Here is a 20979-nt window from a genome sequence, read left to right as displayed (position 1 = left end):
AATTGGGAGAGGTCATCAGCAAGTGCCAGTGCCAGATACCAGCTCCACTGCTTGGGGTACACATTTTCTAACAGAACACCCACATCCTGCCCCAGCACAGGCATTTATTCCTGCTTCTTAGCTAAGTCTCAACATTTATTGTGCTGATGGGGAGTACTACTGTGGCTCTATCTGGTCACAATATTCCCTATCCATACCCAGGACACATCCCATTAGCTCAGCAAGAGCTGCACAGATTTTCAAATGGAAAGACTTGTTTTATACCAGATAAAATTATCACCTGAAAAAGTTTGCATTTTGAGGTCTTGAGCCCTAAAAGAGAATTTTAAACATTCTTGCTTCTTAAGTTAAGTGACAATTGGAACTGTTTTGTCCTTGTTCATTTGTTTCTGTTTTGCTCCTTTAGCCAAAGGTCAAAAAATAGCATCAGTTTCTCCCATCCCATCCCATCCCATCCCATCCCATCCCATCCCATCCCATCCCATCCCATCCCATCCCATGCAATGGTCCAGAAGTCCAAGACAATCATGTCAGTATCATTCTGATACTACACATCACTCTAGTAATTAAAAAAAAAAAAAAAAAAAGTTATATAGGAGTTAAAACTGAAAAATAGAGCTAGATTTGCAAAAAAAACCAAAAACAAACAAAAAAAACCCACCCTCCAATAAAACTGCAAGATGCATCTGGAGAATGTGAAAGGACAAGAAATGTGAATAATTGCTTTTACTGTGGCTAAATTTTACTAAGCTAATTTAATTTTACTACTTCTCCTCAAGTGAAACTCTGACTAACATCCATCTGAATTCTTCAGTGAACCGAGCACAGCCTGTAACCCTGGTTGTAGTCTGCACTTCCAGTTAAAGCTGGAAGCTGGCCATCTCCACAGCTGGGAGTTTCAGCCCAATTTATTCATGAGCATTTGCTACATTCTGTGCTCTGGTGTGAAGAACTGACTGATTTCACACTTTCTTAACCTCCTCATGCAGCATATCATTTTCTAGTGGTTACAAGATATTAAGCTTTCCACATCTACTTTGTTGACTATCTTGTTGCATATCTAAGAGTGTTCATTACAGGAATATGAATAGAATTAAATAATTTAATGACAATACAGACTCAGCTATTTTGAATGCTTTATATAAATATAAAAAACCATTTATTAACAGCAACTCCTCTGAAATGCTCTCCCTCCCTCATTGCTCTCACCTCTATCCCACATTTTGAAACTCTCAAAATTGTCAATATATTGAAATGAAATTTCAGTAAGTCTTACAAACCACATTATTCGTTATTGTTACAAGAAACTGTTCATACACAACAAAAATAATCTTTCCAAGACAGTGTCATCAGTGAAAACTGAAGAAAGATTTTCACAGAGGGAATTTCTTACACATCAAACAACATACTGAAGGAGCACAGCACTGTCTGCTCCAAGCTACTGAGCACAGCACAAGGAAGTTTTTATTCGCACATTTTTCCATCTCTCTCTGCAAACAGATAAACATACATTTTATTTCCTATATGAAAAATTATACCAAGTAAATAATTTAATGTCAAACATAGACATTCTTTCAGCTTAACTTATACTGGGAGAAAGCAAAAATATGGATATTATCTACTGAGTGGCTGGCTTTGCAAAACTGCATTGCCTCTGTTGTACTTAACTTTATTCTTCAGGATATTTTTTCCATCTTTCCAGGCTCGTTTCTTTTCCACAGTGGAGTTTTCTCCTGTTTAGCACATGGAATTTCTGTTACCAAAATACCGAGAATGTTACTCAAGAAACCTTTCCGGCCTTCTGATACACATCAAAATGACCAGATTTGCATTGTATCTCATGTGGACCCACACAAAACAAAAATGTGAAATACAGGGACTTAACAACAAAGTTGTTTCAGTTGCCTACTGGTTTATCATGGTGATACAGGGAGAAACACTATATTGACACAAACACCAGAAGCTCAGTTGTAACAAAACTGAGCAATGATGTGAGGAGCTTGCTTTGCTTGTTAATATAAAACACTGAGATTACATCCTATCAGCTGAAGATGACACTCAGGAGATGGAGCCAAAACATTGCAAAAATTTTACACTGTTCCAAGTTAAGCTTGAAAGTCAATGATTAACCTCTGTCTGAAAAATAAAGCAACATTTGGAGTTTTGTTCAGGGGATGATCGAAGTGAAAATTCAAGGTTGCTTACAGAGGAAAAAAATCTGCTGTCTCTAGAACATCCCAAGTTTTGAAGCCATACAGTTTACAATGAGAATTCTGTCCTTCTGTGTCTGTCAAACACACTATTAGCCACATCGGGTACCACTCACAGAAATGTGGGATTTAGCTGAGGGTCAGATAACCCTTGTCTAATTTCAAGGGAGATTAAGCCACAAAGGATCTCGCAAGTAATTAGCAAAAATTACTTTGTCTCTTACTACCAGTTTTAGTTTGTTGGAACCTCCCAAATTGCACTCTTCCCTAATGCTGGAGTGGCTGCAGGAGCATCAGTTTAGATCCCTTACCTGCGACCTGATTACTTCTTACACAGCCTTTCAGCTACTGGGAAGCAAAATCAGCAGAATCCAGTTGGATTTGACCAGTGCCAACTGTACTCTAAGACTGAGGTGAATGGCTCCTGCAGAAAAGCCATCTGGTACCATTTGTACTGGATCTACCATTTTTCACAAGGCAGGCAGATGATCCCTATAGAAGAATGATACCCAGTGAAAGGACAAGAGCCTCTATCCTAGCATTTTTCTGTACAGGTGGCACACAGGAGTAAAGTGATCTTGGTGGTCATCAGATTCAATCCTCTCTCTTGCAGTATCAATCCCCTAACAGACTGGGTGAGAAGTGGTATTCACCAGGACCTGGCCCTGAGGAGGTCATGAATCCAACAACTGACCATCAGATTCATGACATCAGATTAATGGCACAAACCCCAAGACTGCAGCGGCAACCTCCCGCAAAGAGAAAAGCCCCTGACACCAAAACCCTCCACACAAACACCCAGTACTAAGGTCATGATGGCTTTCATGATTTAGAGCTGCAAAGGACACCTGCATAATGATACAGGAACTGGGAGGAGACTTACGGTACCCCAAAGGAGAGACAGTTTTCAAACACTGAGGTCCTGTGCCACCATCTTAATCTCACTTAAAATGGAACAGCCTAAAAGCTCATCAACTTCTATACCCAAAAGAGCTTAAGTGTTCAGAACAAAAGGCTTTAAAAGGGATGGAGAGCTGTATTACTGGCAAGTTTATGAAGGTTGGTGCTGGAGATCTAAACTAACAACACTACAAAAAGTGGCAAGCTCAGTAACTATCAACTTTGACAAAGGCAAATTACTTTGACAGTATTGTTTTGCTATGAGAGGCTTTCTGGTATTAAATGTTTGGTTCTTCTTACTCAGGCTGTAGAGTGTGACTAAAGCAACTCATGCTTTGAATAGGATTGATTTTCAGGTGGAAAAAAAGCAGAAATCCTGAAGAAGCAGGAATAGTGGAACAAGCTTGCTGGAAGTCTCCATTTCATCATGCAGTTGGCAGAACCTAAAAGATGGGCAAACACATCTCTCTAAGAGCACAATCAAGGGAAAAAGCAAGTTTTCCTTTTCAGTGGAAGCATCCATATACACCAATGTGTAACCAATATACAAGCTATTACCTACATCAAATAAATATCTAATTAAATTATCAACTAAACCTTCAGCTGTGGGCAACATGTATAGGCTCTCAGTTCTGTGAAGAAAGGTATCCTAAGTCAGGCATGTCTCAAGTGGTTTTTTACTGAGGTTTTGGAACAAAGAAATTAAGACTAAGGTGCAAAACAGTTGGGACAGTGACCTCACAAGTTACTGTAAGGCAGACAAAAGGAAACAGGTATTACTTCTACAGACCATGAATGAACGTGGAAAATGTCTCACTCAAGAACAGTAGATGCACTCAACCAATGCACTTACCTACACTTTTATTGATGCTTATACTACACTTATACGATTACCTGCTGGGAGAAACAAGCAAAGTACTAATTCTTTGTAAGAATGGAGAATGCAGGTTCTGAGGCTGCAGCTTCCTCCTTTATCTGGTGATGCCATTGCAAAATATCCATGTAAGTCAGTGTGACAGTTTATATAGTTAGGGAAAAAAGTACTCTTTCTGTGCTACTATCTGCATTATCATCAATATAGTATTTAAAACCACAACTTGAGTTTGAAATCTTGCTGTAGATCAGTAAGGCACAGTCCAAACACAGTGGAAACTATTTAATAACTACTGAAACAGCCAGACCTTCTCAGCCCATTTCATATTCTCCTGAAGCCATTTTAGAGCAGATGAATGCTCCAGGCTGTAAACTTCTTCCATATTAACATTCATTGTCATATGCTTAAGAAAAAGCTTTGGATCAGATAAACGAGCTGCTTGGATCAGCCTCTCCACTGCCCCTTGATAGGCACTGTTATTGTGAACAGTATCTTCAGATCTGCAAAGGAATTTTAACAAATGTAAAATTAGGTACCATACAGGCCCAGTGTCACTTGCCTAACACTTTATACTGGCAGGAAAATTACAAAAACACTAAAATAATGCCTTGTATTTTTCATTGATAAATATTGTGCTCATTTCTGGACAGATTATATTATTTTTCTGAAGAAATAAAAAGTTATAGAAAGTGTATTTTTAACATATTTAATGGTAATGAAAAATAATAGGCTTTAATGCCAGTGAAAAGTAGCTCTGCGATATTCTCAGCACATTTCATTAAAAAATGTCTCTGGGCTGGAAGATTCAGTAAAGGAATGTAAACCATTTAATGAACTGGACATAGCAAGAATTCACGTACATGCTTGAATCCATAAGGTTTACTCAGTTTAGGCACATAATCACTTTTGGAACAAGGCTGTGCCTAAGTGACATGCCTACATTTATTTGCAAGATAGAATTTACTCTTTAAGAAAACAAACAGATATACAATAGCATATACATGGATAAAAAACTCACTTATCCAAGGAACAAAATGAAGAGATGTATTCTTTGGGAAGGATAAGGAAAACAAGATCTATTACTTACATGATCCCATGAACAAATATAAACAAAATGGTACAAATCTGACAAACAAACCTTTTCAGTATTATTTGAAGTGTCAGACTAGTAGTCCTTGGACTTTGAATATCACTGGCATTTGAAACAAGAAATATTTCAATGGTCAACAGCATTTCAACTTCAGACAGGTAAGATGGAATGTTCAGAAGTCTGTGATATAAATTTCCCTGCAGCTCTGGGTAGCAACCCAGTGATAAAGCATCTGAGAGTAAATGCAGAAAGATGAAGAATAACGATTACCAATACTAAACACAGATCTGTTTTCCTCTGTGTGGCTAAACGTCGAAAAACCCCAGCCCTAAACCCGTAATGGATTTTACTATTTCACCAACGAAATGGCCTGATTTGAGAACACAGCACACAGCATTCACATTTAATATTCAGAGTTGTAAAATGTTAGAATTTTTTTTTTTTCAATGAGTTTTATCAGCTACGATTAAAAAGCTCTGTCAGAAGTCTGGGGACACCAAGTGTATGATAACACAAGTACAATTCAGGCAGGTCAGACAGAAGATGGTCAAACTGAGAGAACATTTGAACAGCATCTCCCGCTTTGTTCCCATCTCCTGTCAAGTGATCCCAGCAACCCAACATACACAGCACTTCATGGGGAAAAAAACCAAAAACAATCATTTCAATGTTAACAAAACCAAGTATCCATCCCAGAAAGGACAGACTCTTAAAGCAGTCTGCTAACCTCAACAATTCTTACACAGAATCAAACAGTAAATAATGTGACAATACTGAGAGACTCTAAGCAAAGCGGCACATTCAGTATTATCTTAGCTCAGAAATGGAGAGTTATAAACAATTACAGACTATTAGCTTTTACTTGAAAGGAATTTTCTTATCATTAGGATAAACTAATTAGCCAGACTTCTCAAATCTTTATTATCAATAATTTTACCACCAGAGAGATGGTAGTACACTTCTAGAGAGAAGTATCAGGAAATCTAATTTGCCTAGATGAGAAAGTGAACATGATGCACTTTTCAACCATTTCAGGGCTCACATATCTGAAAATCTGCAACTGAATGTAAAGAATTAATTTTATCACCATTATATTTATGTCATGCCAGGTAGCATGCACTGATTCCTATTTTCAACCCACCATTTTCTAATAAATATTTTGGTTACAAATCAATTCCTGACAGTGACACAGAAAGTACTGTTTTTCTCCTTACTCATACTGAAAGTTTATGAGCATATTACCCAAAGAACATAAGGGGAGGATATTGTTTAAGAAGCAACTTACTTTTGTAATAGGTCCTAGCTTTGGACCATAAAGAACTTCTTCCCAAAGCTGTGATTAATCCTCTAAGTAAAACAAAATCAATAGCAATTTTTTTGGAAAGCATGAAGTCTACTGCAGAAGACGACACCCCAAGGTTCTTGTTCTCAAAACAGGCATTTATCAGCTTGTTAAAATGGCAGCTATATTGAGAAGCATCTACAGTATCTGAAATGAAATTAAGAATATTAACTATTGAATTAATTCAAATGTAAATCTAGTCGAAGGATTGTTTCTCAATCAGTACCTAAATCAGAACTCTTGCCTCTATCAGCAAGACGGAACAAGGTTGGGATAATGTGAATGCTTAATTCGTCAAAAATCTTTTCATACAGTAGTTCATTCACATTGAGAAGTGTTAAGGTTCAAGTTACAATTTGCTGCCAAAACCAATAGAATCAGATAAAAATACATTCACTTGCTCAAGCCTATAAATACAACCTTCACCTAATCTCTCAGATTTAACATTTCCAGCAATAAAAATCTGCTTGGTTTTCTGCTTCTAATCCTGCTCTGAAGTGTCTCCTTTTTGGCAGGACTGAGCAGCCTTGTATTCACCTCATAAAAAAGTAGATCCTTTCAGTACTCTCTAAAGTAGACGGTCTTTCAGGCAATCTCTCCTAACATACCTAAAAGCATACAGTGGCAGTAGACTGAGACCTACACACAGGAATCAGCTGAGGTTTCCTCAGTAGAGCCTAAGTAACTATGCATCTCATTTTGAAGTACTCATCCAAAATCTGTCAGATAAATTTGAGCCTGAAAGAGCACTTGGTTCTTAACATGGTATGTAAGAGACGCTTAGGTTAGCTAGCTCAGTTAAAAAGAAACCCACCTCATTAACCTGAAATTAAGATAAAATAAAATTAAAATATCCCTATTTTATCTCACTGTATAGATTGTATATAATCCTTAAAAATGTAATTGGTCTTTCCAGTTGCCCTGTGTAACTGAACAAAAGACGACAGGTGTGTGTGCACACCCAAGTGTGTGTGCACAAGTGCAGCAAGAGTTGCAGAGCACAACACATTTCAACTGACACTATACTCTTTGGAAAACCGAAACAGGCTTGTATAAATCCATCTTACTTCTTCAACAAAGTTTAGCTAGAAAACACGGCAGTACCACCACAGAACCATCTGTTAAATTTTTAGCTCTTAACACAGTATCTTTTTCTTTACTTACCAGAATGTTTCTGCAAGCCTGGTAAGTTCTGCAGAACTTCAAATGCCTGCCTGTACAAACTCTTCCTCAAGTATTTATGCACTATTGCACATAACAGATTATGTCGATTGAGGATGTCCATTTTATCACAGGGCCACAATGGTGTATCTGTGATCCACTCTGACTCTGTGGCAAACAACAGTGCAGTGTTATTTACAGGAATTGGAACTTCTGGATATTGAGACTCTGAGCCATTAAAAATGTACGGTAAACTGTACCCTGACACAAACTTCAGAATTGCACAGAAAAGTGCAGCTCGACTTATAAAATGATTTGTTCCTTATAACCAAGACTCCTTAGACTGATTCTCTGAACCTTTATATTGTAAATCACCCCTTTTGTAAAACATAACTGTAGTAAAATGGATGTCAGTGGCACATATAGATACGTGTATTTATCTATGTACAACTATAAAACTAAACAGCAAATTTACATCCTCAATATCACTTTACAGCATACATTCCATTCTTTATACTTCTGAATTTCTTCTCTTTTCAGCAGATCAGAATTCCAAAAAGCCGTATGTAGTAACTGCAGAAATATGGTACTGTTCTAAAGTAATTATATTAAATGGGGATACTGTGAGGTGCAAACACTGCATTGACCCAAGCCGGAAATGTGACACTGAATGTCCCTTGATTCAAAAGAAAACTACACAGGACAGCGTCGTTTTCCAAGCTGCACTCCTCCCTCATTACTGCAGATTTTTGTGTAGAGTGGTGTTGATAGCAAAATACTGTGAAAACTGCTGAAAAAATCGGGCATTAGTTGCAATATTTCTTATACATATCAAGAAGAATACTAACCAGTAAGATGGATCACATTTCCTTTGTTGCCTCAGTATTACTAACTGTATTTAGAAACACAGACCAGCTTTTAACTTTTATCTCAAATCTGTCATAGAAGTGAACTGTTCAAATATAAGTCGAAATTGTAAGACAGGCTTACCTCTCAATACCCTTATTGCTCCATCCAAATTTCCAGAATGAAGAAAGATTTCTGCAGCTTTATTAACAATCTGACATCTGGATGCTGACCTCCCTGCACCTACAAGTCCTTTCAAGAGTGTAAAATTTATCTGTAGCTCATGCAGTTTATCCAAAACCTTCCTTCCCTAATGTAAGAGGGAGAAGGGAAAGGCGGAAGGCCAGAAAAAGCAACAATATCAGTGAACACAGTTTATATTTACATAAAATAGAACAGATTTAAGTTAGTGACACAGATTTATAGGTATTGATGCAGTCATCCAAACTGAGTCAGGGGTGAAGTATAGTAAAATTTCTAATCAAGAGTTTGGGGTTTTTTGACTATGTAGGCAAAAAAACTCTACCAACCTATTGTGGAAGCGCTCCCAACACACTATTACCCATAACATTATTTCTACTTTATAATGTCCAGTATGGTATTTTTAATATACTTTGTAATTTATTTGTATTTGCTTCCTTTGTTTATAAATATTTTTATTGCTATTCCATTCAGTACTACACAATGTACAAAATTCTAAAAGATCATACAGAGAGTTTTCATTTTGCAGCACAGATGTAATAATTAAAGTGAAATAATTACTCCAGTGTTAAGTCAAAGAAAACACTGATGATTGTATGCAGCAGGACAATAAACTGGAAGAAGTTGGACCTATCTGGCCAACACCATAACAACCACCAACTTTATCATCGGATTCCAGATCGATATTTAGACTGGAGCAAATCCATTACTACCTTACTTTCTGGACTACCTTTTGGACAAAATAGACATGGTATCAAGTAGATACCACAGGACTAGGGATTTATCTGATACACATAATGGGGCAAAACTGGTAGAGAGATCTTCCTGAAGCAGAGACAAATTTGGGATCTGCCAGTTCCAATAAAAATCGTTCAGAGCAGAGCCTCATTCACACCGATATGGCCAACGTGGGCTGTCTACAAAGCTGTTTGAGGATCTTGGTCAGTAATCTCTTGAGAAGCAGGTTTGCTATGTTGCTCTAGACATGAAAGAAATCATAGTATTTTAAGAAGCATCTACTTCTAGTAACTCATGTTGTACAAGAATAACACAACATGTGCTTTTCACACGTTGCACCTTTGAAATTAGGACAAGAAAGATGAATCTCCTTGAAATATGAGGGGTTGTGCAATCCAAGATCAGACTCAATCCCTTAAGATGGATCTGGAAAACAGCTAAAATGTGTGAAGGCACACAAACATTATATGCTAAAGAAGAGCCAAAACCCAAGCCAAACGGAACTCTTCAGTGGGCATGGGAGCACTACCACTCCTCAATGCCAAGATTAGATTCTGTCTTCTGTGGTCAGACGTATCTTAACTGTTCTAACTGCTAAGTTTTGTGGAACAAAAATGCCTGAAAAGTTCTAGTGCAGTATTACTCAAGTACTAATACAAAGACCCTCTCTCCTTCCCTTTACTCTTAAACAGTATCACACTGTGCTGCAGCTTGATAGGAGCCTGCTGAAGGCCATTCAACTCAAGCAGCTGATGCTGCAAAATGAATGATTCATCAGAACAGGGATCCTGCCTCTAGACTGACACCTTAACATCATACTAAGCACCTCTGTCAAGTATCTCCTGGAACCTGGCTTGATCCTGGAAACAGACTGCGCAGTGCACAGGATTTTAACATAACAGAATTCCTGAAGGTCAACCCCTAGAGACAGTTGTACAAAAGACAATTTAATTCTTTGATGCTAACCAGAAAGGATTCCCTGACGGTAATTTGCAAAAAACAGCCAAACCAAAACCTCAAGAGACAAAAGGGGATGACAGCATTTGCTTCTGTTCATAAAACTGCATGCTCGAAATCATCCTCTATGGGATGAGGAACATCCACGTACAGTGTAATTATTAGCTGAAAGGATCAGGCCCAAGTTCCGAATGTGATCCCTGACCAAAACACACTCTAAAATCACTGGGGGTTTATATTACTTCTTATGCTATCACTTTTCATGTTGCTTTCTGTAAGAGATCTGGTTTGTATGCACTGGTTCCTTACAGGATGAAAAAGACAAATTTAACATTGAAATGATCTTCCTGCTGTGAAATTATGACCAATACTGCTTGAGGCCTAAATAAAACATGCAGTCAGAAGTCTAGTCTCTTAGCCCTGGCCCTGTGTAATATTTGACAGCAAAGGTATGATTTTAAAGGTGTTTCTTTGTGATGTCTGAGTTTTGCAAGGTTCACAGAACTTAGATTCAGTGGAAGAAAAGCACTTCCAGCAACGTTCTGGGGAACAGGCAGTCACCAAGAGCAGCCTTGCCACGCTGCTTTTCTGTCTTCCTAGCCTTATCCATTCCATTTGAGAATGGATGTTGCAGAAGCACTGGTGCAGCAAATTGCCCAAACTTCTCTAAATATCACTTGAGTTGGGAGGTCTCAGAATGCAGCATGAAGGCGGGAAAAAGTGATGTTTCTGGGAAACAACCCCATCAGCACCTCACCCCAGAATCTAAGGAAGACCTGTCTCTTAGTTCAGACTCAACCTCAGCTCAGACAAATCTCAAGATGAACATGAGCAATCAGTTTCTAGGTTGCAAGACCAAGTTATGATGGGCTCCACAGAAGACAACTGCTCAGAAAGGCACAATAAAATGCTTTGGTCCAGCTGGACAGTTAGGAAGTACTAAGATGGCAGGAAAGCAGGTGGCACACCCAGTCATTTTGCTACAGAAATACAGTTTAATATCCATAAAAGAAATTACTAATTATTTTTCTCTTTTTCTTCCAGTCAGGTTCCTGTAGCTCTGCATACCTTTACCCACTGCAGTACTTTGTGATACGAATACATTACGCTTATCCCAGTCCTTCCAATGAAAAGTCCGTCTGCTTTATTATGGTGTGAATTTTTCATTACTGGAAAGAAAAAGAAAAAGGCTTTTAAATTTTTTTTGTCCATGTAAATGCAGTTTTAAAGAAATTAAACATTTTGAAAACACAGTAATTGTGAAAATATTAAATATATTTTATGAACTATCTGACATTTAAAGTAGCAACTTCCTAAGTCTTAACACCAGAAGTAGGTCAAATAACTATAGTTTATTCAGACAATATTTCACAGTAATCTAAGTCATCCATAAAATGCTTGGACATGTAATGGCTAATTTAGTAACATCATTATTTGTAAAGTAAGCTTAACATTTTCTGGCACCACAAAGAAATTTTGGTAATTGCAGAACTGAGTAAGTACAACCTCTCTGGAAGCACTGTTAGGCATTTAGAGCAGAGGTCTCAAAGCAGGGTAAGAGCACAACAATCCATTCAGCTGTGGGAAGGAAATATTTTCTGCACTATTAGAAAATAAAAATAATTAAAATACTTTAAAATGTAGTGTTTATTTTATATTTATCTCATATTTGAGATTCCTATTTTTTGTGTATAGCTTATAGTGAATTTAATATATTGGTGTAGTAGCACATAAATACAATATATTAATAAATAAATTGTGGGTGACTGCTCAAAAATTTTTCACTGATAGAGGTGCCTATCAGTTGGGAGACCACTGCTCTACGGAAGACAGACTAAATTCCAAGCTCTGACAAAATCTCCTGGTGTCACAACTGGAAGCTCTGACAGCTTTTTTATAATAAGAAAGTTTGTGGTCAGAAAGGATATGTCACATGTCTGGAATAAATATTCATTATGTTTTACTAGGAAACACAGGTTGAAAAATACCTAAGTAATCCTTATAAAATTATTTAACATCCCACTGACACTTCACCAAGCCCCAGTAATCTGCAAATTTATTAGGAAGAATGATAGATATGCAAATTAAGGGGCATAGGGAAGAAAGAGGCAAGAAAACCTGCCAGAACTATTAAAACATTAGGTTCTTGAGCACCCAGCTCTTGCAGAAACCACTGGTTCTTCAGAGAATAAAATAATTCTAAAAATCCAACTTAGTAAAAAAAAAGTACAAATTATATACGTGATGCAACCCATTGTGTTTATACAACAGTATATATATTTACAGCACTGAAGCCTATTTATGCTATTAACAGTGTGACACTTTACATGACAATACTTAAATACATTTGCCATTGTCCAGAGCATAGGCCATTTTTATTGAAAGATCATGACTTTTGGGTTCTCTTTTTGATTTCATAAAACACTACTGTTCCTCCTTCAGAATATTCCTTGATTTTAAGTGTAAGCAACTATGCACTTCTGCTGGAAAACAGCTTCTACTGAACATTACAGCTGATTGTATTTGCACCCCCAAAAATTCAGAATATTGTAACATTAAATTAACTAATAATCAGAAAAAGGTATGAATTAATTTTTTATCTCTTTTAAAAACTCTACAAAAAGCACTTCTTGCATCTTAATTTTACCTGCATCAGCAAAATCACAAAAAGGGACTCCTGGTCTATTTGTCTCAGAATCTTTAGTTAGAATTTCAGCAATAGATAAAAACAATTTCTGAAGATCATCAAAATGTTCACATCCAGTTCTTGCATTAAGATACAAAGCTCCCAGCTTGGTCCAATCCCTTTTTTCCTTGCAATGCTGTAAAGAAGGCAAAGGATAAATATAAGCAAACCTGCTTCCAGAGAACCAAACAGAAAATATATTGAAATTTGAGATACGTACCTGGGATAGACTTAAAGAAGAAAAAAGTGGGAGATCAAATGCTACTGCCAAGAACATTTATGTTAATATGGCAGTTACATGTTGCCAAATTTGCATGGACTGCTAATTACTTCTATCTCTCAAGAAATTGAATTAATTTTTTCATGTCATCACCCCAACTGAGAATGCTCAGACCCCGTATTCATCCTATGTAGGAACTGGCATTTATTCATCATTTTTTTCCCCACGATGCATGCTGAATTTATGGTTATTTTCTATATGAATTAGTCTTTTGCTTGCCAGATCACTTGATTCTGGTGTTAAAGGAGTAAAAAAATCAGTACTGCTTTTTCACTTTTTATATTTCAATCTCTGGATTTGCACAGGATGTGTGATAATGCATAAACTACATTATAACTGTGCATAATGAGTTATCTGACCTTGAATATGAAAGACACAAGTGTCCAAATACAGAATGTTTTACAGTATTTCCTTATTCTTTAAAATACTGCTTAATGTTGTCAATTGCAGCTTTTACAATTGTGTGTTTTTATATTAGATACTAAATCTATCTGCTAAATAATGTATTAAATTTTTGGTGAGGAGTGATGTACCACTACCAAGCACAACAAATGTAAAGCAGAGGAAATAATGGCTTAAAGTTACACAATCTTTGAATTCGATGCAAAGATAAAACTCCAAGTATGTGAATTAAAATACTGACATTACAGAAAGGCCAAAGACACTTTTCTCCTGCATTTTAAGCCCTCCCAAACATGGCTTTGCATAAAAGTATTTTATCATAAGCTCACTATACTTAATAATAAAGCCTAATAATTAAAAAAAAGTCTAGAAATTGCTATTTCATGTAGGTTTAAAAGAAATAATGAAGAATGCACATACTGTACCTGAATTTCAGCCACAGCCAAGTTGAAGTCAAAAATCCATGTCTTTTCAAAGTATTTTTCCTTAAATCTTCCATATGGAAAAAGAAAAAAAACAACCCCAGCTTAAATTTTGACACATCCTATTGAACTAGCAGAAGGTGAACAACAAATTATCACATACGAACATTAAACTGATATGATTTTTGATCCTATTTGCTTCACATTACACAAACTGCACACTGAAAATGCTCATTTAAAATCTTGCCAGGGGAAGTTAGCACAAGTATTAAACAAATAATTGAGCAGAGATATTTTCACAGACGCTGCATATTTGGTTTCCACTAAGAATCAAAGGTGTATGAATCGCAAATTTAGTTTCTCGTGTGTGGGTGTAGATGCAGACAGTACAAAAATTAAAAAGGATCACAATCTTGTACAAGAGACGGGGAAGTATCAGCAGTTTTTTAACAGATTTGACATTTTGCCCAGCATATCCCAGCTGTACTCAAAAAATGACCCTCCTCCCTAGTAGTGTTGGCACAAATGTTTATGTAGTCACACTGTGAAGGAAAACTAGAAAAGTACTTCAGATTATAACTAATCCTAGAAGGCTTGTTTATTGCAGAAGTACTGTTTGCTCGTGTGGGCCTAAATAATATATTAAACCATGATGTTTCTAATTGGGCCAGCTGTATAGGTCTTTATCACAGCTGGCAGCAGTTTGTACAATGATGATTGATATGGAAAAAACTAATAATCGTGGTCAGAATCTAAGTTTTGATTTAACAATGCTTGATCTTTGAAACACAGTAGCCTGACAGCACTTTAAAATACAATTTAAAATACAATATTTGAATAAAATTATACAACGTGATAGTATTTTCGTCCAACATATCTTTTAGAGATTACACATAAATTTATAAAAATAGATGCTGAAGAAGGAAGTAGGCAGCTATAATTAGAAAATAGCTCCTAAAGATATACCTGGATTTTATGTTTGAAACAGTAGTCATTTCCCAACTGGAAACTTGCAATTGGTGAAGTAACTTAATAATGTAGTCAAAATGTTCTAATTCAAGGAACAAACCAGCATCAATGAGCTGTAATATCAAACAAGGTAAGAAAAGTGAACATACAAAAAGTTGGGATAACAATGCATCTTCAGAGATAAGTGGCAAACAACATTGGGAAAAACACATCACAGTGAATCTCAGTCAGAAACAAAGGAATAAATGAAAACCAATACCACAATTTCAGCTACTCACAATAAAACTTCTGGCGCTATTTCAGTACTGGTTTTAAAAGTGATAGGTTTGAGTTTTAAAAAACGGGCAGTGTATTTCAGAAATTCCAACAAGCAAACTAAAGTACAAACGAAACTTGTACCTTACAGAAGGTATTGATTAACGTAGGCACAGCATTTCTTATATTCAAAGAAGCCACATGCTCAAAAACTTTCAGAAGAACATCTACAGCTGGCTAATATAGACAAAAAAAGCACAATCAGTTTTGCAACTCCGTTCAATTAGAAAGCTCAGAGATTTTATAATAGGGTGTTCTGAATTACTCCCCTCACCCAAGATTTGAGTACCAGAGTAATGACAAACCTATTACTATAAATGGCATAGTACTCAAAAAACTAAAATTATGAAACTAAGATTTAAAAAATATTACAAAGTCACCTACCAGTGTCTTGATTTGAACAATTACATTCAATATCTGAAATACTTCCTGCAACAAACTGTTTTTGAGCAATGAAACAAGAAGATCATTCAGCACTTCAGAAGCAAAATCCACACCAGGAGCAACTTCTTTGTAATACTGCACAAATATTTGGACTGAAAAAGCAATTAAATTGAATTTCACTTTGGGGTTAACTGATGCTAACTATTTAAACAAGTTATTTCCCTACATTTTACACACAGTGTAACAACATTTAATTGTCCAAGATATTATGGGGCAGCGATATGGAGAAATACGGGTGAACTGATCCAGTTTGAATACAGTGTTAACATTAGCAGAACCAGACTGACTATTCTGAAATCTGTTGTATCATCGAGCTGAGCACTGTAATTCCTGCAGGTTCCCAGAAAGTTTAGCTGATCTGGTGCAGCACAAGAAGAATGCACAAACCCTGGTTATATTTGGTACATGCATCAAGGTAGTAAGGCCTTTCCAGACAGAAAACTTGAGGAAGTGAAGTGCTGCGTTTCAACTGATGGTCTTACAACCTGTTCCAGGGCTACCCTTCCTAGATAAACATGTACTGTGGCCTGCTGGTATCCAGTGTTACCCACATTAAAACACTCATGTGCTCAGCACGGGAACGCTGCAGCACAGTGTGCAACTGAATTCCCCGTTCTCATTCTGCCACACTCTAAGAGGCTTTCAAAGACTTAAAGACTGCTCAGGACTGGTATAAAAGGAATCACTGTCCAGAGTAAAAACAAAACAAAAGCCCTTTCTGACTGAACTCAAAAGCTCAGATGGATCTGAATGAACTGCAGTCCCTAAAATGTGTTAATCATAATCATTTGCATATATGGTGTAAGGACTAAACGAAATCAGTTGGAGGTGGGTGCAGTAGCAACACTTAATTTCAAGATCCTCCATTCTCAAGTTTTTGGGTTTTTGATGCTTGACCAGGGTTTTCAAAAGCACCTTAATAAAATTTGGGTTCTGTTAAACCTTCTCTCTGTGCTATTTACATATTTCTACTCCCAAGTCTAGTTACAGTCAGGTTAAGTTCATTTTATGTGGAAGTAAGATTTCTAAGAACCTCCTGAGGTAAGTGTACATCTAAATTTCTAGCCTTACTGGGAAACTGAACCATGAAAACACAGGGATTGAATGTATTCTTTCATTTGAAGTAAGAACTTTTTTTTTTTCACAGCTGAAGTGGCAACCATTTATCTCCTGACAGCCTACTTAATTTGCTTTAAATAAGCTAAGTAAAAAAGATACAGCAACAGCTACTACTATACCATACCTGCACGTTTTAGGAGGCCTGATTCTTTGATACTAATGTATGTCCTAAGAATTGCCATGCAAATCTATAAAAAAATAGAAAAAAATAATAGTAAAATCAACCTTCAGTTTATGCCAAACAAAGGAACTACTCACAAACATGAGTTCTATTATATAATGAGCTTTACATTGCTTCCATGTAAGCCATACATACTGATAAATTATATAAGAAGGCAATGGGGTCTGTAGGTAAAGGCTCTGTCAAAAAGCCAACAAATCAAACCGAAAAATAATGCAGATGAAATCTGGGAAAAGAGGGAAATCTGGGAAAGAGGCTGCTAGGACCACAAATATTTGAACATGTGTGTACATACTCATAGCAAATAACAACAACAAACCAGAACTTGAAATCAGAATTAGTATAAATGTGGCAGACTATAAACAAGGAAAGGGAAGTAAAAATGTGACAGTGAAACTAGGTAAGTAAAAATTCCATGAATAGACCAAGCAAAAAAATCATCCAGAAATGTAGCTAGTAACACTGACTGTCACAAAGAATCATTCATAAGGACACAGAACAAAAAACTCAGAACTAACTTGCTTTAATGAACCATTTCAACCCTGACTTGACTAAAAAAAAAAAAAGAAATCCACACCTAGATATTTTAATGTTATTTACTATTGGAACATTCTTGTTTTAACATCTTAAGCTGTCAGGTTTGTGATACTTAAACTTTGCACCATCTCTGCAGATGAAGAAATAAAGATTACTGATATTCTATCTTAGAATTCCAAGTTGGGGAAAACCCCCACCCCCTTTTAGAAATTTTCTGTCACTTCTGGAACATTTACAGTCTTTATGCACAACAATGTAAACTGGTCATATTTGATACTATTTTGTGAAACAGTTAAACATCAAGACACAGAAAATGCCCTAAATTAGTAGTCAGGGTATTACAGAACTGAATCAGGTTTATTTTTACATGTAACTTCAAAATGACACAGGATTCACTCATAAAGTTTGTTATTCAGCAAATGAATTATTATCAAAGCAGAAGATACTGGTTTGTGGCCAAGACATCTTTATTACTTTAAAACCATTATTCTGTTTCGAACATCAAGCCAAAGAATACAAAAACTGTACATCTAAGTATAATAAAGCTTGTTGTTTTTATTTGGAAGCAGTATCGCAATGTTCAGCTATAGTCCAAGATATACCTTTCAGACAATCATGTCAAAATTTTGATCATTAATTTACATGAAGTGTCACTTGGGAACAGGTTAACCCACTCAATCCAAATCTATACTCCCAGGTGGCTGAAGGCATTTCCAGAATAAACTTCAGCAAATGCTTACAGTATGAATATTAGTTTGCTTTCTTTTGGAATTCGTTTTTCTCCTTCTTTGGACTGACTCCCAAAACAAGCCAAGATTGCATCTGGAGCTCTGACTGTTCCAAGTATTAGTGAAATTGCTTGGACAACCACTTGTAGTAGTATTCAATCAGGGGACATGCTGTATTTCATAAAAGAAACTAAATGTGTTATTCATTCACACCTTCTAGAAGGCTTCAGTTGATTTAGTTGTTCCAATTTTGAAAGGTGTAACTGCACCCACAGACTATGTAAAAATGCGAGAATCTTTAAATTTTGAGTTAGCTGTAATAGATTTTGAATGAAGGTACATGAAAGAGGTTATTCCTATTTTCAAAAGGCAGTAACAATCACACTATTCTGTCATCTATCAGTTGATTCCATGACTTATTTAACATGGCAATTTAATAAAAAACCGTAATAAAGGCCTCTCTATCTTATACAACCAACTCTCCAGTACAAACATGATCCTACTACAACAACACAGAGGTGCTTATTCAGAAGAACAAGTACAGGAATTCACTAAATACTTCAGCATCGCCCAGTCAGTGCCCACTCTATTGTTTAATAAGGGAGAAACCCCCATACTGCAGCCTTTATCTCAGTAAGATCAAAACCAGGATCCTTCTTACAGGAAGTTTCCATACCCTGTGGAAGCTTTGGGATGCACAATCCCTATTCAGTGTGGCTGAAACTGACCAAAAGGTTCAAATGTCATTTACTGGTGGTTAGAGACAGTAATAAAAGGACAACGTAGATTCTCATTTCTTTAGGAAGCCAGATTAAAAAACAAAACCAAAATCCACCACAAGAGAAGCATTTGTCCAAGACTCTGAAGTTTTAAGACAACACTAATGAAGGCAGAAATCTTCCCATTTTGTATCCTTTTCGTTTCCAGTTAAGAGGTTCATAGGATCAAGGAAAAGGATCAAGGAAAAGAAGAGTGTGATGTCACAGAGAGTAAAAATTTCTTTAATGGATAGGAGTCCAAAAAAATTAATGAGTAAGGTTCACAAAGCTAAAATAAAATCACAAAGAGAAATACAGCTTGCATAACAACGTGTTTTGAAACCACTTATTTAACCATGAAATGATTGTTTGTGCTACACTCTGAAGTGTCACTTGAGCAAAACAATTTACTGTATTAAGCTCACTGTGTCTTGCCCTTTCACTGAGGACCATGGAGAAGAATCCAGCGTCACCTCCTTTACCCTCTTCTCCATCACTGATACACATTGTTAAGATCCATCCTCCCTTAAATACTTTGGCAAGTATTGAAAAGTCTTTTGTTTACTTTACCTAATACAAAACAGATTTTTACTGTTTGAAAACGAAAGGCATCTTTAAAAAAAAAAAACAAAAACTGGTAACTTGTACAACTTGCTGAGCTCAAGAGTATGCTGATTCTCAAACCATAGTATTTTTATGAATTTATGCACTGCTGTGTTGTGTGATCAATTACAAATGTAAAGTGTTAAATACTAGGAAGTTATGCCTTAAAACATCAACCACTTACTTAATGAAAAATAAAAAATATCATTATGGGGAAAGGTATGTCTCTTCAAAAACTCTGGTAACTATTATCACTGAGAACACAGTTCTAAGCAAGTGAACTATCAGTCTGTATAACAGTTCTGCTGAAAAGATTTATTCCTCCTGTATAAGATTAGATGCCTTTATCGCTTCTTTACCTGTTTTTCATTTATGTACTTTGGTGCCACCATGAGGTGCTTGGCCTACTATTATTTTTAAATGGACAGGTCTAAAACCATATATACATACACAAACAAAACTCAGGTATACTTTCAGACTATCAAGAAAGTTTGGCTAGGTTTGGTGGGTAGAACAGTTGAAGTGTGCTGGAGTGTTGCACCACAAATAAAATCAAATGGAATAGATTTTTAATAGTTTCAGGCATATAATTCTTTAATGTGCCTGAGGCATTACAAACCACAGTAATTCAGATAAACTAGCTGAAAATTACAAATATTCACTACAGCCTGACAAAGATATATCACACTTGAGAAAAAAGGAAAATGGAAAAAAAGAAAAAATTCTCTCAAATTATCTTAGTATTTTTAAGATGTCATATAAATTTTCAAAGGGGTTAGAAAGCATTAACAAAAATATAAAGCAGCTTTTTTTGGATACATATAAAGGAAAAGAGAAAACATTAAGAAAAAATAAAACCAAATTACACTGATGTATTTTAAAAATTCTGATGTAGTATATTTAAGATATCAGGATGATGGAAAAGTTCTTTTGGATGTTAATTTTTTTTAGCAATTATGTCTAACAGGCTTACTGCAAGTTATTTTTGACGTTTTGATTCTGAAATTTTTTACTTGCTGACATCAACGATAAAATTGCACTCATAGAGGTAAGAAATAAATCTTGTAAGACCTGATGAACACAAGCTTAGGCATTTTTTGTTGGTTACTTGCTTTGACATTTTTGTTTGCTTCCAGTTAACTTACAAAACTTTCACACAGCCAATTTCAGAATCTTATTACATGTCAGTACAATTAGCTTGCCTTGCACAGTTCTC

At 36.1% G+C, this 20979-nt stretch overlaps 1 protein-coding gene across 3 annotated transcripts in view; it reads right to left on the bottom strand.

Moving 5' to 3' along the window:
• Window positions 1-1163: 1163 nt before the first annotated feature.
• Window positions 1164-20979, bottom strand: part of TOPAZ1 (testis and ovary specific TOPAZ 1) — a 39587-nt gene continuing 19771 nt past the window's right edge. For 2 of the 3 annotated variants that reach the window (XM_040086824.2, XM_040086844.2), the window contains exons 9-20: window positions 17081-17144; window positions 15778-15929; window positions 15478-15570; window positions 15076-15191; window positions 14113-14179; window positions 12967-13141; window positions 11388-11488; window positions 8568-8733; window positions 7581-7745; window positions 6360-6563; window positions 5123-5306; window positions 4015-4484 (exon numbers count right to left, since the gene is read on the bottom strand). In XM_040086824.2, coding sequence (XP_039942758.1) covers window positions 4274-4484; window positions 5123-5306; window positions 6360-6563; window positions 7581-7745; window positions 8568-8733; window positions 11388-11488; window positions 12967-13141; window positions 14113-14179; window positions 15076-15191; window positions 15478-15570; window positions 15778-15929; window positions 17081-17144 — 1698 coding nt within the window. In that variant the 3' untranslated portion in view covers window positions 4015-4273. Of the gene's footprint in view, window positions 3554-4014; window positions 4485-5122; window positions 5307-6359; window positions 6564-7580; window positions 7746-8567; window positions 8734-11387; window positions 11489-12966; window positions 13142-14112; window positions 14180-15075; window positions 15192-15477; window positions 15571-15777; window positions 15930-17080; window positions 17145-20979 lie in introns of those variants that run through there. The other variant, XM_040086836.1, reaches the window with a different exon arrangement.

This window comes from Hirundo rustica, chromosome 1 (genome assembly GCF_015227805.2).
Source record: "Hirundo rustica isolate bHirRus1 chromosome 1, bHirRus1.pri.v3, whole genome shotgun sequence".
NCBI classification, from domain to species: Eukaryota; Metazoa; Chordata; class Aves; order Passeriformes; family Hirundinidae; genus Hirundo; species Hirundo rustica.
Note: the sequence above shows the minus strand (reverse complement) of the source record. Positions and strands in the feature narration are given on the sequence as shown.